Source organism: Poecile atricapillus, chromosome 3 (genome assembly GCF_030490865.1).
Source record: "Poecile atricapillus isolate bPoeAtr1 chromosome 3, bPoeAtr1.hap1, whole genome shotgun sequence".
NCBI lineage: Eukaryota > Metazoa > Chordata > Aves > Passeriformes > Paridae > Poecile > Poecile atricapillus.
The window spans coordinates 74,439,372-74,457,170 of NC_081251.1; the positions used below are offsets into that span (position 1 = coordinate 74,439,372).

The 17,799-nt window shown below is 43.7% G+C and overlaps 1 protein-coding gene across 1 annotated transcript; it reads left to right on the top strand.

Moving 5' to 3' along the window:
• Positions 1-3,332: 3,332 nt before the first annotated feature.
• Positions 3,333-16,449, top strand: DACT2 (dishevelled binding antagonist of beta catenin 2). Its single transcript, XM_058835718.1, has 4 exons — positions 3,333-3,905; positions 9,590-9,722; positions 11,137-11,424; positions 13,854-16,449. The coding sequence occupies exons 1-4, from the start codon at positions 3,333-3,335 to the stop codon at positions 15,650-15,652; spliced, it is 2,793 nt and encodes a 930-aa protein (XP_058691701.1). The 3' UTR covers positions 15,653-16,449.
• The last annotated feature ends 1,350 nt before the right edge of the window (positions 16,450-17,799 follow it).

The following is a 17,799-nucleotide window of genomic DNA, read 5'->3' on the forward strand; positions in this document are numbered from 1 at the left end:
ATGGGGCTCTGAGGGCATGTCTCTACCACAGGTGCAGGCACACCCAAGCTCTCTCCATATGAGGTGCATTAACTATATTTCTCATTTTCCTAGGGATTCAAATTAGAATGCCCAGTATTCAATTTATCAAAGTGCTGAGTGCTCAGAACTGGAAAAGAAGTTAAAGGGAACTCTGTTTGGAACAATAAGATGTATACATGTTAACTGTGTAATACTAAGTATGCTGAAAAAGAAGGCCAAAGGCATCTCCAGTGGGCACCCAAAATGAACGAACATTTCTGAAATGAAACTCAGTGCCCCAGGTCTTTCTTCCCTTATTAAAGAAAAGCAGCTTTATACTTTTGGGATGGTGTAAAGACACCATTCATTCATTTATACCGTGAGACTCTTAATAGCTAGAATGCTAAGTATAGTTTTAAACCACAAATATTTCTATTTGCAAAGCACAGTTTAAATGATCTGCAGTAAATAAGGCATAGTTTGGAGCATGAGGACACTGAGCAGAATCTTTCATTCTATACACTTACTGAGGAACACACCCATGGAACAACACTGTGTAATAATATCATACAAATCAGAACTTAAATAAGGTTATGTAGACAAATTGTTTTATTTCCTACTGTTTTGGTGTCTGATTTTGTAATCATATCATTCCTTCACTACAGTTTTTTTCATTAAATTTCTCTACCTCTGGATCTGTAGGTGGAAAATAGAAATTTTATGCCAAGTCTTACATCAATCAAGAGAAATGTTCCTGAAACTAATGGAATTAATGTAAATGAAAAGTCAAGCCTTTTGTTTCCTGAAAAGTATAAGCAACATATAAGCATTTGGATTCAGTGTGCTAAAGCTAGGCAGCAAATTAAAGTATTACCTACAGACTGCTAATTTTTTTCAAGTAATTATTAAAGTCTAGTGAAACTTTACAGAATATCAATATTGAACATTCTTCTCTGTAAGTAATTAAGAATAGCAGAATTTTTCTAAGTCCCTATTATGAAACTTTCACTTTTGCCAGTACCCTTTCCCCACATAATCACAGGGTTTCAAATCTGGGGGTGATTCACACCTTTTATTCTTTCCCCCAGAAATCAGATAACACGAGGTATTTGTTGAGTATCCTGAAAAGATTAAGTGAAATCATAAGGGTTCTATGGAAGAAAGTAATCAGCATAACAGAGGGGATAATAAGGAAGCTGATTAAAATAAAGATACTGCTGTGATATAGCCCACTTGGGATTTAATGTATGAAAAGATAAAAAGATGAAAGAAGAGGAAGAACAAAGGACCAGGGATAACAGTTCCTTGCAAGGGAAAGAAAAAAAAAAAAAAAAAAAAAAAGTATGACCTTACAATATCTAATTCTCCTAGCAAGTATATACTAAATGGTAGTTGTGTTGGTGACTCGGTTTTGGTCATGTTAGAACACGGTTTGAATAAAATAAGGAACCACGCTGTATGTCTGTTTTAACAAGTGCCAAGCCAAGTGATTTACAAATGCTTCACTCCTCATACCTGCAATGGCATTTTGCAGGATTCTTGCCACATGCCTCACAGTGATGGTTGTTTGGTTCTTTGCTCCCCTCCATCTGAGAGGTGGCAGAAATTCATGCTGTCTTTTGTCAGAACCTTCAAGAGCATCTCAGCATTGAACTCAGTTTTTCTTTCCACCTTGTAGATGACTAGTTCAGTCATCATGGCACTGAGGCATTGTTGTGCACAGGGGAGCCCCATGAGATGATTGGGTAAGGAAAAATAGCAAAAGTATTCATTAAAGAGAAAAAAAAACCAAACCAAAACAACAACAAAAACATGACTAAGGTGATGTCATACAAGTCATACCACATACACACTTTAACTAAGCACTGGATGACCACCAGTCATTCTTTTTCCATCTGCAGCTGGAGACATTTGTGAATATTCCTACATAATTTGTCAGAATAGGACCTCTCCAGACCCCTTCTGACACAGCTCAAATTTGCAAAGTAAACATTGTTCTCAAATCTTCAAGCTACAGGAAAACTGTTGAAAGAGGCACGATGAAAGCAAGGCTTGGGTCTTACTGAGACCATCAAATGTGTTGAACAGGACTGTGAACAAACAAATGAATAATTTGCCCCTCTGGCCCCAGCAGGAGGTGGATTTGGCATTGGTCTAGTACTCCTAACACTCCTAAAGCTAGAGACTGGTACAGGAAAAGATAAACTGGCTGTAATCTCAGTGGTGGACACAGGCACCCACACATGGCATTGAGAGAGACTACTTGATGAACAGATGACAGAGCAACTGGTTCCTGCTCACCCAACTCCTATCCCAGCACAAAGACAAGTAGCATTCAAATTAGAGTGTGCTAACTTTTAAAGATGTGCCACAGATTGAACACAGGATAACCACGGACAGATGGGCTTTGCATGTGATCTCTGCTTCATATACATAAGAATAATCCAATTTTCCTGACATTACATGAGTCTAGAGTGTGGTACACAGTGATCTTGAGAAATGTAGATGCTTCCTATTTCTGTGTAGGCAGCAGAAAAAATATGTCTCCTGTAGCATAGTCTCTACTGTGTTTATCAAACTCTTGCTATCAGGGCTTCTTGTCCCCTACTACATCACTACAGATTGTGCATTCTGGCTTTGCTGCCTGCTAACCAGCTACCTCTGAAGAAGATGCAGCTGCCTGTTTTTGGGAGCTCTAAATGCTGGCATTTCTTGCTAGGAATGGCACCACAGTCTTGAAATTCCATGGCCAACTGTGTTTTCATGTCCCATTCAAAGCACATCCTCAGCCCTTCAAATGACTTTGGCTGGGGGGGGGGGGGGGGGGGGAAGGAGGGGAGGTATGAACTACACCTTGACCTCACAAGACAGGACTCTGCCCTGCTTCCAAAGTGAGAATCAACAATTCAGTACAAAACAGCGAACTTGTGCCGCGAGATCCCAGTTGGGTCGGTTTCTGGAGAGCAAGATGAGGAGCGCCAGTGCTGTGCCTCTGCCTGGCAGGAGGCACCACCAGCCAGGAGGAGAAGGGATAGAGTCACAAGCTCCACGTTCTTGCGAGGGAGCGTTGTTATACCAGCGAGCGCTCTTAGCACAGTATCCTGGCATCACTTTAATTTGCGCGCTGCAGCAGCGGGACGACCGGCTCGGCTCCGGTCCCCGCAGCATCCCCGGCGCTCGATCCTGGCTGGAACAGGCGCTCTCAGCCCGGCGCTCTGTGCCGGTTCGCCGGCCCCCGTCTCTGCCGGGAGAGGGCGGGCACCCCATCCCTCTTCGCTGCTGGGGCTGAGGACGAGGCGAGGGCAGCCCCCCGGGCAGGGGCAGGGGCAGGGATGGGGATGGGGCAGGCAGGAGCCGCCCCCGCGCGGGGCGGAGGGAGCGCTGGGTACTGGCTGCTCTCCCCGCATATCCTCCCGAGAGGTGGCCCCGGCGCTGCCTGGAGCCGCAGCCTCTTCCCTTCGCTCCCGCCCTCCCTCTCTCCCTCCCCCGTCCCCACCTCTCCTCCAAAACCGCAGGAGCCGCTACGACTCCGCTTCACTCGCTCCGGTGCCAGCGGCGGAGCGGGACGAGGGGGCCTCAGCGCAGGCACGGCCCGGGGCGGGAGCAGCCCCGCATCCTCCCCGCCGCCCCCCTGCCATGGCCGGTGTCTCGGCCCAGCGCTGACGATGCTGCTGGGCGCCCCGCGGCCGGGCGGCTGGGATCGCGGCCGGGTGGGCGAGAGGCTGCGGGCGGCCCTCGCCGGCCTCCAGGAGCTCCAGGTGCTTCGGGAGAAGCAGCGGGAGCTGGTGCGGGCCGCCCTGGCCATGCCGCAGCGGCCGGCGGCGGGCGGAGAGCAGCAGCCCCTGTCCGCCCACAGCAAGGAGCACCGTCTGGAGGCCACCCTCTCCGCCCTGAAGGAGCAGCTGGTAAGGGACGGCACAGGACGGCACGCCGCGCTGCCCGGCTCCGGGAGCCCAGCCGCGGTGCCGAGCGCGGGCGGACGGGAGCGCCCCTGGGCTGTCAGAGACCCGGCTCCCCTTCGGGAGCCGCCGGCACCGAGGGCGGGCCGGGCGCTGCAGCCGCCGTCCCCCCGCGGGCAGGGGCGAGCGGCCGGGCCGGGGGCGGTCGGGGCGAGCCCCGGCACCGCCGCTGTCACGGGCGGGCGCTGCCGCGGCCCAGGCGGGGCTCACCCGAGCGGGCAGCGCTGGGGGCGGGCGCCGGGCCAGCGGGAGCGAGGGCGAGAAGTTGTTAACCCGGCACCGCTCATTCATCGGAGCCGAGGAGTAGGCGATGATTAACTTCACTAATACAGCGCTCGGCTCTCGATGGCAGTAGCCGTTTGCATAGGAGATCAAGAGACAGGCGGGGTGAGGTACACCTGCATAAGCGCTCCGGGGTTTGGGTGGCTGTGTGCGCGCACACCTCCGCGCCTCCGCCTGGCAGCGCGCAGCCATGTGTGCCCGCGGGAGTCGCTCTGCCAGGAAACGCTTCGTGGGACGGGAGTACTTTGTTCTTTCCACGGATTGCTTGATCAAAAGGGAAGAATAACTGAATGCCAGACCTTGTATTTGAAGTGCTACACCGGCCACTTACACTGGGGTTTTTGTTTTTTGTTTTTTTTTTTAACTAAAAAACAATTCTGAATTGTAGCTGAAATGAGTTTCATAGGTGAGACAATAATCAAAGGGTAAAGGGCTTTAATCTCTAGTATAGGCAATTACACGCTTCAGTGAACTCAGACTTAATTCAGGCTGTACTGGTGCAAGTCTTGGCCATCAGTTATCCATCAGGTGTGAAAGCAGCACGGTTATTCACTCCCCGGAGGCAGATTTCTCAGGCAGCATCTCAGGAGGATAAAATGGGCTTTAACCTTCAGGGAAACCTAGCCACCACTGTCTGAAAACACAGCAGCAGGCATATCTTGATTAAATTAAGAAAATACAAGACACGTGGACAGCCAGCCACTTGATTACCAGTCATTGATAATCTTAAGTAATGACGCTACGTTTCTTCTTTGTTTAATTATTAAAAAAAAAAAAGTGAAGGCATTTATTGCCTGTTTGAGGCCAGTGGAATAACAGAATCACACAATGAGCTCAGATCATAGTGAGAATACTTTTTTCATGTCAGCTGTTGTGCTGTAATTACTCATTTGTCTTAATATTTTTCAAATAAAATATTAAAATAGAAGATTAATTTGTCAGGACTTTACTTGCACCTTACAAGGCTTTCCAAGAGCGTGGGAGAAACTAGCCATTAAAATGGAAGGAAAAAAAGCCCTTTAATTGCTGCCCTTTAGAAATGCAGGAGTTGAGTGGACTCAAGAATAACTGCACACCTCCAGAGAGGGACGGATTTCGCCAGTAGGTGCCAGTGCAATTATAGGAAACATGTCTCTTGGGAGGGAAGTGTTCATACAGCTTGGGAAGAATAACTCAGAACTACATAAATCCAGGGTTCTTCAGCAAAAATACAGTTGTGTGAATACCTAAAGTAGTAATCCAAAGGTCTTCTGATTGACCCACAGCTGCTGGAGGCTTTTCAAACTCTACTGTTCAGGCCTCCAGGTACCTTTATTGTTTTCTTTTCCCCTTGCAAATTGCAAATGTATCTCTGAGTAGAGGTGCATACCTCAAATCTCCTTAGTAGCAAAGTAAACCCAGTTGAAAACAGGCTTTTCACAGTCCTTTTAGAAGTAGCTCACAGATCTAGGATCTCAGTGACCACAGGCTGAAAACTTGCCCAGTGACTCATGAGCAGGGTATTACACTTAAAACCCATGAAAGTTCAGTTCATGATTGCAGGAAATGAAATTAAAACTGAAAACAACAGAAAATGCAAAGCACAGCATTGCTCAAAGAGTGATACGTCTTCAGCAACAGTTGTTGGTCCATGGGTGATGCAGTATGAGATTGCTGCTCTATAAGATTTCAGATTGAGAAACTCATTAACAGTGTAAAGGTAACTTTGTCTTGCAATGTACCTTTCAAAGAGGACTGTAGCTCTGAGCTTTAGTGTGGTCACAGTTTAATTCATAAAAAGTTTGGTCCTCACAGCGTGAAATGAGAGAGCTGTGTCAGCTGAAAGTGGCTCAAGGGATCTTAGCAGTGGCAATAAGGCAGATAAAAAGTCAAGCCAGGCTTCTCCTGGCCTGAGTTGGGTGCAAAACAGGAGAGCAGAGGCAGAAACCTTAACGACTCAAGTCTGACTAATGGGAATAACAGAGCAGAGCCATCAGATGCCGTAGGCACCATGTGTGGATGCCATTCCAGAGTCTCACTCTCTTCCCCATCACCATTTACCAGAGACAGTGATCAGCTGGCCTTCTAGCACTCTGCTGTGGACAGTCTGCTACCCCTAACAGTCATGCCCTTTCTTGTCCTAACCAGAGGCTCCTTTTGGTGGCTGATGTCTTTTCTGGCAACTGCAAATTACTACAGTTCAGGCAGGGTCAATTCTGTAGCAGAAGAGGAGCAGAGCTAAGTGATGCCACCCACTATCAGAGATCCTGAAGGTGCTAAACTTCTCTTAGCCAATCTGTATCATGGTGACAGAGGAAAAAGAAGAGATGCAAATTCAGGCTAATGTAAAGAAAGAAATCTATGATTGCTGTCAGTGTAGGTGGATATCGAAGGCTGCAACATCCAGTATTTTCTCAGCTCTTTCCTCAGAGGACATATTTATAAATTTGATTTGATTTGAATCTGATGATTTTGTTTTGCAAGCTTTCAGGTGGTTTTTGATGTTACAGAAATGTGAGAAGGGACACATTATACTTATGAGAAAAAAACAAACATTTGGTACCCTTCATTTTACCCAGATTTTTTTCCCCTTTAGATGATTTTAAATAGAAGAAAACATCTTTTAAACAAAGGATTTTTTTTTATTTTTTTTTTTAACAAAATTTTGTCAGCTGAGAGGAAGAGGTCCTGGAAGGAATTTCCCTTGCTCTATTACAGGTGTCTGGGATAGATGATAGTAATTTCTCTCTGAAACTGGCTGCTTTGCACCATCAGTTACAAAAAGACTCATAGGTGACTAATTTTTATATGGGCAAAACTAGAAAACAATGCTACGTTTTGTGCATTGAATGAAGTCAGATTAATAGAATTACAGGATGCTGATCTACAACCAAGAAGTGTCAACAGCCCCCCTTTGACTGAAGAGATCAATAGCTGAGAAAAATAGTCAAGTATGACCAGTGGGTTTTGGTACCTTGATTTGGGATGCCCACCTGTGTTGGTGTAAAGGAACCTGCTTTTTAGAGAGCGTTCTTCCTTCTGAAAAATGGCTGGTATGATGATTTCCGAGATTTGCCTCCCCAGAACTGTAGTCTACTGATAGTACATGTTGATTGGGAGAGTTTGGTCCCATGCTGTGCAGTGTCCAGAAGTCTTCACAGCTGCATTGCCCAAAGCAAACAGATGGTTTTACCTGCGAGGTTTTGTCAGGTGTAAAATTCACGTTGTGAATAGAGAAAGAGTGTGTTTAGGGTTTAGAGTGCTGCCTAGCATGGGTGTTGGAGCAATAACAGCTTGAAACAAACACACCGGAAAAGTCATTCTTATCCAAATGGTTTGAGGAATGCCTCTCAGAGTGCAGAAGCAGTTAACTGAAAGATCAAAGCTGGGTCAGTGACTGGAAACATGAAAACCCAATGGTGTGAGGCACCATAAAAGGGTTAAAAACGATGATGTAAATCATGTGTGTTGGTTAAAATGCTGTGAAAACGCAGACAGAACCTGGAGGTATAATAAATAATGTTTGAATACCTGAGAGCCTTGTGGCCTCTCTGTCATTAATCAGAAACCACAGACTGAGGGATTGGCTGGCAAAACATTAATCATTACGCAATTAATTCCAGCCATGGAAACAAAACTTTGTGATTTCCTGAGTAGGTGGGATTGAAGAAGGCATGGCATAGTTTTGCTTTTTTAGCATGAAATAAAGAAGTACTGAGGAGGTCATACATTCATCATTTAGATGGAATAGAAAATCTCGTTTATGATCCATTTCTTCCCTTCTTTTTTGTTTATATGAAATGGGAAGAGGGAAAATCGCTATGGATTTTTCTAGGAAGCAGTAATGAGCCTCTTGAGTTTAAGCCTTTCTAGATGTGTGACTCTAAGAAAAAGGGGCTTTATTTCTTGTGTCTTATATATTCCTCCAGTCCTCTTTAACAAGCTAAAATTTTTTTTTTTCTTCTTCTCAGCAGCATCACCAGCCCCAAGACTTTTCTTGTGAAACTCAGGGCATCTATATTTTTTTCTCTTAAAATTTCTGATAATTTACTGATTACCTCAGGATTTTACCTTTCTTTTCTTTTAGTATTTATAGCCATGGAGAAACCTATGCCAATGTTAAAAGCTGAATAATTTGTACAAAAGGAAGGAGGAAAAATGTGCACATGCTGATCTTGATTTTCTGCATGTCTTAATTTTTAAGATCCTTTAATTGGTTCAGGGGACCTAGATTTTTTATTTCTGTGTATTTCAGGTTGGAAATGCTGCTAGAACTGCCACATGTGTTTTTAAATAAGAAATGTACACATAAAGAATCTTAATAATGTTTTTCTTACCATTACTGAGTGGAAACTCATCCTCTTGAGGGCTTTGAGCACAACTTTACAACCAACTTCAAGAGACCACCTTTCTGTAAAGTACTGTAGGATGGAGGTGAGGTGTGATATAACTAGAAGCTGCCCAAATAGTGACTGGGCTTCAGATAATTTGCCAGGTGTCATGTGAGAAGTTTGTGACAGAAACCAACTGTGGCTCTTTGGCTGGTACCTCACACCTGGCCATCTGCCTTGCCAAGCTGACGGCATAAGTACTGGGGGAGCAACTGTGGGAGCTCTTACCTCAGATCAGCCTGGTCAGTGATTGCAGCAGGCAGCAGATCTAGTTGCTGGCTTCTGGAGATTATTCACAAGCTTGAGACACCATTTATTTTAAATACAGTAATTTCCCCACCATATTCAAATGCCACCTTCTCCTTCCAGGAATTGCGTGGAGCTAACTGGCCACAAGACAAGCTAGGAAAACTTGCAGTAAAATAGATGTCACAATTCTGGCAGTGTATCCTTTCAACTTTAAAGGCATGTCATCAAAGCCAAGGGTTTTACTGGAGTGGGCATGCTGCCTGTACTTGGTAGGGAAATAAGATACCTCAGCCACAGTGGTTTCCTTTAATCCAGCACATCTTAAGAGTTCATGCAGACAATCCATAAGATTTATCTCCTCCTGTGCTCAGAGGCAGTGTATGGCAAAGTGCAGTGCAATAAGAACATGTTAATTAATTAAAAGACTTCTGTCCTATTTAGAGACACAGTTCCTGCCTTGGGTGTAACAAAAAAGCCGAAAGTTAAAGTACCTTCAGAGTGAGTTTTGAGAACATGTTTAGCTGGGCAGAAGACAATACATACTAATAAACTAAATGTTTTATCCTTGTTTGTTAGGTCAGTCTTGTTACAGAGTGCCAATAGTCCCTAGCTGAGGAAAACACTTAATGAGAATAGAATCTTGCTGGCACAGGTGGCCTGAATTCATGCACTGCTGCTGAGATTCTAACTGTGATTACTCTTCATTTCCTCCTTCTTCCCTTGATTTAGTCTCGTTTGAGGAGACAGGATGTCGGCTTGAAAAGCCACCTGGATCAGCTCGACCAGCGAATAAGTGAGCTGAAATTGGACGTCAGTAAGACCTCCAGTGAATACTTGGACAGTGACAGCCGGCCCAGCTCAGGTAATGTGCACTTGGCTATTTACTCCCAGCAGTATGGTGCTAGGAGAGCTGAAGAGTGTCAGCTGCTAAGCAAAAGTCTCTCTGTATTATTTTGTCAGAAAGGGCTGAGGTGGATAATGGTCATCTGGCACAGAGTGAGCTCACACTGTGAACTGCTAGGAATTTTCCTGCAAAGTTGATTTAGTTGGAAAATGCTCACTCAAGCAGTATTCTTTCTGGATTTTTAATTTTTTTTTTTTTTAATGAACCTTGTAGCCTCACATGGAAGGAGAAGGAGACAGATTTACTTATTAATTACCTTGTGCAGTGTAGAATGACGATTGGTAAAATGGCTAGACTACTTAAACGAAGTGGAGACCAACGTCAACACTCTGGTTGAATCCAGGGTTCTGAACCTCACTAGGGCTTTGAAAATCACTATTGCAGTGCTTCTGTCAAATGAATTTATGTAGAAGCAAAACAGCACTGTTAAAAGACACTGAGAAAAACTGCCCCAACAGAGTAAAGCTCTCATGGACAGAAAGATAACTGGGTATCGGGTTTCTGGTCTGATTCACAGAGAGAGTTGTACTGCAGACTTTTATAGCCAAGATGTCTGTTAAAACCGGTTTCTGTTATCTAGTCAGAGACAATGAAAATAGCTCTTTTAAACAGAATTTTTGCAAAGCCTCAAGTCTTCAGTGAGACAAGGAGAATTTATTTTTTTTTATTTTTTTGAATACAGCATATGGATTTGCAGCCTGGTACTTAGAGTGCATATAAAACGTGCAAGTTTCTGTTGTGTGTTTGAGTTCAGGAGTTGTGTGCTTAGGCACATGCACACAGTTCAAAAGAAAATATTCCTTATCTGTTATAGAGAGGAATATTAACATTTCCTACCTTGAATTTATACAGAGCCTTTTTTAATGCTTCCACAATTACTGGACATTATCTCAATACATGGAGAGAGAAGATAGTCTCCATTCTCTGCCCTTAGACATTCCAGCTCTCACAGACTTGGAAGCTCTGATCACAGGCTAGTTTTGCTCTATCCAATCTGTGCTTGTACACACTTAGTACAAGTTACAACGATGTCAGACGTCCCTGTCTTACACCAATTGCATCATAATCGCCACAGATATTCTCCAGTGAAGAAATGGGCATGATGGTGCAGCACTTCATCCCATCCCACCCTCAGAACTAAGCAGGCATATGTGTGCCAAGCTGGCTCGGAGCCTAAGTAAATATGCAGAAATCCAATAAATGTTGGTTGAATTAGAGTATACCTCTGCTGATGTTACCTTAATAAATGATCATAAATTTAGGCTTGTGGCACATAGAAAATGAATATTTATTTTATTCTCTGCACTTTTCTTCTACAGAGCCTGTTTAATTGCTGTAAATATAAAATACCCTATTTATTTTAACTCTGCAGGATTCTATGACCTGAGTGATGGTGGTTCTTGCTCGCTCTCCAATTCTTGCACCTCTGTGTACAGTGAGTCCATCTCCTCTTCCCACACCAGTCTCTTACCCAGCTCTCAACACCCTAAAGCGAGGCTCAGTGTGTTTGATTACCGACCCAAGTCTGCCGATGAAACTACTGTGCACACCACCAGCTTCCAACAGCAGGGAGCCTATGTCAGCGATGGATGTCGGATTGCAGCTAGCAGAGATGTTTCTGGGACTCCTGCCAGGTCCAGACCAAGGCCAGTTTCCACAGGTAATTTATAGCAGAACTGGCTACTTAATTCAAGAGAAGGGCAGATTCCTGGTTTTTACTCTTAGGACCTTGATTAGCCGTGTGTTATCAATATATAGTTCTCATTTTCAATACACAAAGTGAGAGTGGATCAAAACCACAGAGACAAACCATTCGTTGTCCAACTTCCCCTTGTCTCCATACTCCAGATACTTTTAAAGAGTAACAAATATTAGAATGAATCAATAAAAAATTTGTGGATGAAACAATAACAAATATGAGGATTTAACACATTTAGAAATGGAAAAAATACTCCAGTGTATGAGATAAAATGGTAAAGAGTATTGAGATACTTTTTTTTAAATGACCTGCATGTGAAATGTATTTGAAATACCTTGTGTGAAGGTGCAGGGATGTATGAAAGTTTTAAAGTAAACTCAAAATTCCCTATTTACACAAATTAATGTTGACTCACACAATGACTCTTTTTCATAATTTATTATATACTGTTAGGGACAACAAATGCCAAAAGTTAATTGACTATCTAGAAAGCAGTCATGAGCCTAAAAGTGGATCAGCCATGAATTTGCATCATACCTTCAACAACATGGACAAGTCTATTAATATTCCAAATATTAATATTCCAAATCCTCTGTTCACCATCTGTAAAGTGACTTCTTATCGTGGGCTCTTCCATGGCCTCAAAGCAATCTAGTGTTAGTACAATTCTTAGAGTGATCCAGTGAGATGTGTAGCAGTTCCATTATAGAAACAGGGAAGCTATGGGGAACATCATTTCAAGTACTGTGCTGCTCTGGAATCATTCCCACAGCTACTTGACCTGAGCTCACTCACCCCTGGCTTGCTTGGGACAGAAACAAAGACCACCTATTCTATACTTAGGTGTGTAGACACACCTGAAGGGATGGCAGTAATTATAGCATAAAAGGCTTATCAAAGGCTGGGGATGAAGCTGAGCTTAATGAACCATGGCTTCCATGTTCAGATTGCAGAAATTTTGCTCTCTCAGAAGCTTTCCTGCCTTGAAACATGTTGCTGAGACTCCAAGGACTTTATGTTTGTTTGTTTTTTTTAATACAGGATAAAAAGAGATAGGTGATACTGATCAGAGATGTAGGAGAGGGACTGCAGACCTCCTTCAGCCCTTCCTGGCTACAGCCTCTTACTGCCTTCACAGTGAGAAACAAAAGTAGTGGGGTAATAGTGGGTATAGTCTTGAAGAAACAATTCTTACAAAGTTGACCACATTGCAGGAAGAGAAGCAAGAGTTTACTTCAGAAAATCATCATTTGGAGAGGGAAAGAAAATCATCATTTTCTCTTTCCAGGAAACTGCAAGTACAGACCAATTTCCTTTTCATTCAGTTGCAAGCAGAAAGCTTGCTGAGACACGGCAAGACTTTTGACATTTGACTCCTGCCTGGTTTGTTTGCAAAATTGTTGGCATTACACACTGCCAACAATTTCCTAAATAATTTTCATTAGGAAATTAGGTTGTTAGGTTGTCATCCTAACCTTTGCTGTGGCAGGTCTGTGCATAGGTAGGACACTGCAGACCACCCCAAAATTTTGCGGTCTTTCGAAAGCTTCCTGTCACAGGACACATAGTCATCATGTGACTATTCACAAAGTTTATGAATTATGTGGTTGAATGTGACGCTTGGGTTTCATGACAGCATGAAGCACCCAGGAAATCGGTTAGCTGAGGATTTGTTGGCACTCAAGTCTGCATTGTAGTACAGAGAAATCCAAGGTAATTGGTTCTAGTATTCTTGGTCCCAGAGGTAACCCAGCACCATAGTGTTCTATGGATGGAACAACCTTTCTTCACACAAGAGCACAGCCTCTCCTCTCTGTGCACAGGAGGTGCTTCTGACAGGAGGGTGCTGCAGTCGAGAGTAAATTACAGCACCCTTGACTGTTCTCCAAAATAGAAGAGATAGGAATTGGTGTCTATAAATGTCATCTTCAGGGACTACACTTCCCACTTGCCTAGGTAGTTCATCTTAGATTTTTTTTTTTCTCTGTGGAAATAAATATTCTTCAATTCATTCTTCTATGGGTTTTCTGCTAAGAAATAAAAATAATCCCTTGTTTTTGTCTGGTTGGGTTCCTGCTGGTCTGTGACATTTTAGAACTCTTTGGTATATGCACAGATTTACTTTCATCCAAGTAGCACAGTTTAAATTTCCTGCAAAGGTAAGAGTTTTATTATTGGCATTAAAAGGCATTTTAAATTCTGTTGTGCTTAGGTGATAAAAGCTTTAAAGAAATTCATTGACCTTGGAAGACTGAAATTACTTTCTTTATCCATGCTACTGGTTTTAGTAAAAGCTATCATCTCTCTGATATGGCACTTCTAGCAAGAACCAGGTTGAACGTAATTGTGTGTGATTTAAATAGATTGTTTCTTTTCATCCATTCATATAGGTGACTTGGAAAGACTCATTCCAGCGGACGCTAGATTTCAGAAAGAAATGGATCCCAAATCCATGTTGCCTCTGTGCCATAATGGAGACATGCACTTGCTCAGCATGGACCCCAAATTCCAGAATGACTTGGTCTCCAAGAATGGCATTGATGTGTATCCTTACCCAAGCCCCCTCCATGCAGTGGCTTTACAAAGTCCCCTTTTCTCCCTGGTGGGAACATCCCCAGAATCAGACTTCCAAGCTCCTCCCAGCAAACCTATGCCTAGTACGACAGGTCCCACCTTGATTAAGACTAGGCCAACCACTGAGGTCAAGCCAGGGGGTTACATCGATAAATTACTGCAGCTGACGAAATGCAAAGGGAGCAGTCAGGCTGAGGCCAGTGAGTGGCTTTCGCCAAAGAGCCAGCCAGCCGCAGTGCACCAGAGACTCATTATAACCCCCAGCACCGGCGGAGTGAAAATTAACAGCAGCAGTAGCCAGCTGGAAAAACAGACGAGTTCTCTGGAGAGTAACAAAGCTGAAGGGAAGCTGTCAAGAGAGGTGCCAGAGGGGGAATTTGCCAGGCAGCAGGAGACCATGAGCTGTATGAATGAAGAGCAGTCATCCACTCGGCCTGACACAGAGCCATCAGCTGTGAATAGTTGTTATCCTGCCAAGTCAGCAGCAAGGGGCTCTCCTCTGGCAGAAGCAATAGAGAGCAGCGTGGAGCGCAGTTTGTCCTACTCACAGCTGTGTCAAGAGGACTCTAGCCCAGACACCTGGAATGCTAAAGTTGTCCCACCCAAAAAACTGCCCATCAAAAGGTGTGGCAATGCCAAATTGGCTTACGCTGGGGGTCATGAACGAGTGGCACGAGCTGAGTTTGTTCATGCTCAGTTTGTCCCTGCAGAATCCCACCAAGTCCGGGTAAAGTTTGCCAACTCCAAAACAAAGGCGGTGAAGATAAAGAGGAGGAACAGCGAAAAAGCCGTTCGGCCTGGGAAGCAAACCTTCTGCATGGAGAAAGTGAGAGGATCTCATGGGGCCACCAAGCTGCCTGCTGAGTGGTATCAGCTCCAAAGACCACAAGGAATGAAGAGCCTCGTGCGGAGACCTTCGTATTCTGGTGAGATGGCTGGCAGATCATGCTCAGAGTCGAGTCTGTTCCCAGTGCAGGTCAGGCTCCCCACTGTGCCATCCAGGCCAGAGCTCTACGAAACCTCTGCCAATGCACTCTATTCCCTCGAAGCAGCTTGTGTAGACACAGCCAACAGGAAGAAGCAGCGCAAGTGGCAGTCCACAGTGGAGATCTCTGCCAGGGCCCACCCGGCCGGCCTGTCTCACAGCTTTGGCCTGGGAGCGCCAAGGCAGCCAGCGAGGAGAGCCAGCGTGCTGCGCACCGTCAGCATGAGGGCTCACCCCAAGGGTCAGCACCACGGAGATTCTGCCAAAAGCGAGTCAGACCACTCTGAGTACTCTGCGGAGTGCTCTTCCCTCTTCCACTCCACCATCGCAGAGACCAGCGAAGGGGAGGTCAGCGATTTCACAACCAACCGATTTGGGGACAGTGAGTCCAGTGAAAGTGATTCGGATGGCAGCAGTAACAGTAGCAGCCTTGCTCTTGACTATGATGAAGGGGATGAAAATGAGCTGATTTGGCCAGAAGGTTCAGTCAGACAATCTGTGACTGTCCAAGCCTCTTCCAAGCCTCTTCCTCCAGTGCCCAGAATTTGTCGCATCAAAGCTTCAAAGGCACTAAAGAAAAAGATAAGGAGGTTCCAACCTGCCTCTCTGAAGGTCATGACCATGGTTTAAGGGAGAGCATGCATCTATTTCTTACAGTGAGATACCCTGCTGGCTCTCATTTGCAAAATAAGAGGACTCATGTGCAGAGAAAAGGAGTTTCTTAAAGGAGCTGTGAATAATCCCTGAGTCTGCACAAGGGATCTTGTTTGTTAATGCCTGAATATAAATGTCACTGTATCTAATTCCCTCTCTTGCCATTTATTCTGTAAATATGAATGAATCTCTGTGTATATTTTTTTTTTTTAATTATACAAAAGGGTCACCATGGTGAAAATGAAAACAACCTCCGCTGTAAGATTTTACAGGCAGGCCCTTGGTGGTTTTTTAACCATATGTACCCACAGAATCAGTCCAGACACAAGGACTTGCTAAGGAGAAACTATACTTTCCTCTTGTCAGGAATTCTATGCAGTCTGAAGTCTGTATTAGCCATCTAGCTTTTATTGTGGTCATATGGAAGAAGCTCTGTTTTCTACATAGTTTTACTTTATATCAGATCAGCCATCCCATACCTTCTCCCAAACATCAGGAGGATGAGTCTGTTCTTCCATAAAAACATAATATACTTAATCAAGAAGGCAAGTGTATTTGTGAATGAGAACAAGACTTCAGTTTGCTTCCTTTTTTGTCAAAACAGTATAGGGTTGTTTTCTCAACCCCCCTCATTATGATGTTCCATGTTATTGTTCATTTGTCGAATGGATGAAAGAACATGAGGGCAACATGCCACAGTGTGTAATTAGCTGAGACTGAGATTATAGCTTTGCCCCTGAAATTGCAAACCCAATAAATACTATTTAATATACTTCTGAAAATTATGCTTGTCTGACTTTGATGTCTAAAGAAAATTATTCTGGTTTCTAATATGAAACAGTTCTGTGTTTGAAGAGGGGTTCTTTTATATTTCCAGAGGATCACTGTAGCTCAGTCAGGGTCTGCTCACCCTCTACCTCAGGAAAGCTGTTTCAGCACCTGCTTCTAAAAGAATTTGAAAATGGTATTTTTATAGAGAACAGGATAGTGTTTAACTGACTCAAACTGATGCAGTTTTGTCACAAGAAACTCTTAATTTAGAGCATACATTTATGTATACGTGATGTGTTTTCAATGCATTTGAGGGCACCGATGTGGAGCTTTGTTTCAGTGTCTAAATTGAAGAAGTCAATTTTTGGTGTTCAAACAAGCAGTCTGAGTTTTTTCCTCTGAATACATCAATCTGGAAGCTGAGCTGAAGTTCACCCTAAATTTACAAAAGAGCAGGTGTTATCCTCCTATTCCATTTCAGTGCTCAGTCTGACTACACTTCTGGGCTTGGAGATGTAGGCATTACCTCATTCAGCTGCCTGTACTGGGTCTGAAACAAAAGGTAAGTGCTTTGCAGAAACTGGATAAAAGTAATTGTTTACTCCAAGGATTCAGTAGCAAACAGAAATATTGAAAGGCGACTTTCACCCAGTGCCTTCTATTCTTTGGAAGCTATGTTATGTTTTGAAACCACTCTATTTTAAAATAATTTTTGGAAAATGAGGACAAAAATAAAAGGTATGAAAAGTCATTTAATTCAAGTATTCTAACTAGCACATAACACCATCCTTATTGTAACTAGGAAAACATTACATTTTAGTCAGTGGAGTATGTTTGAACATTTTTTCATTGTTCCAAGAGTATTGGACATACTCTGGTAGGATTAATGGGAGAATTTCACAGGTCTGGCAGTGGTTTCTTGTTCAGCATGTCTAGCAACAGAACAAACAAAATAGTGATTTATTCTTTGTTGACTTTCTACACCATGAAAGGATTCTTTTCTCCATTTACACAAAAGGTTTCATTTGGGGGAGTGTGTCAAAAGTTACATATGATCCTTTAATCCAGGGGATTTCTATGTTGGGGTGGGGTTTATTGGTTAGATAGGAACTTTGAGGGCATTTTTTTCATGAAGGAAGAAATGGTTCTTAAGTAGAAAAGTGCTCTGGGTAGGAGTGTTCTGAAAACCTGGTAAAAACTGCCACCCAGTAGCTCCCTGCCTTTTTAACAGAGTAAGCTGAAACAATAAGTTTGTGGTCCCACAACACAGTAAATCCTGCTTTAGGGCTGTTAAGACTCCGTCAGAAATGCTGCCAGACACATGATGAAAGTGCTGATCCAGAGTGAACTCA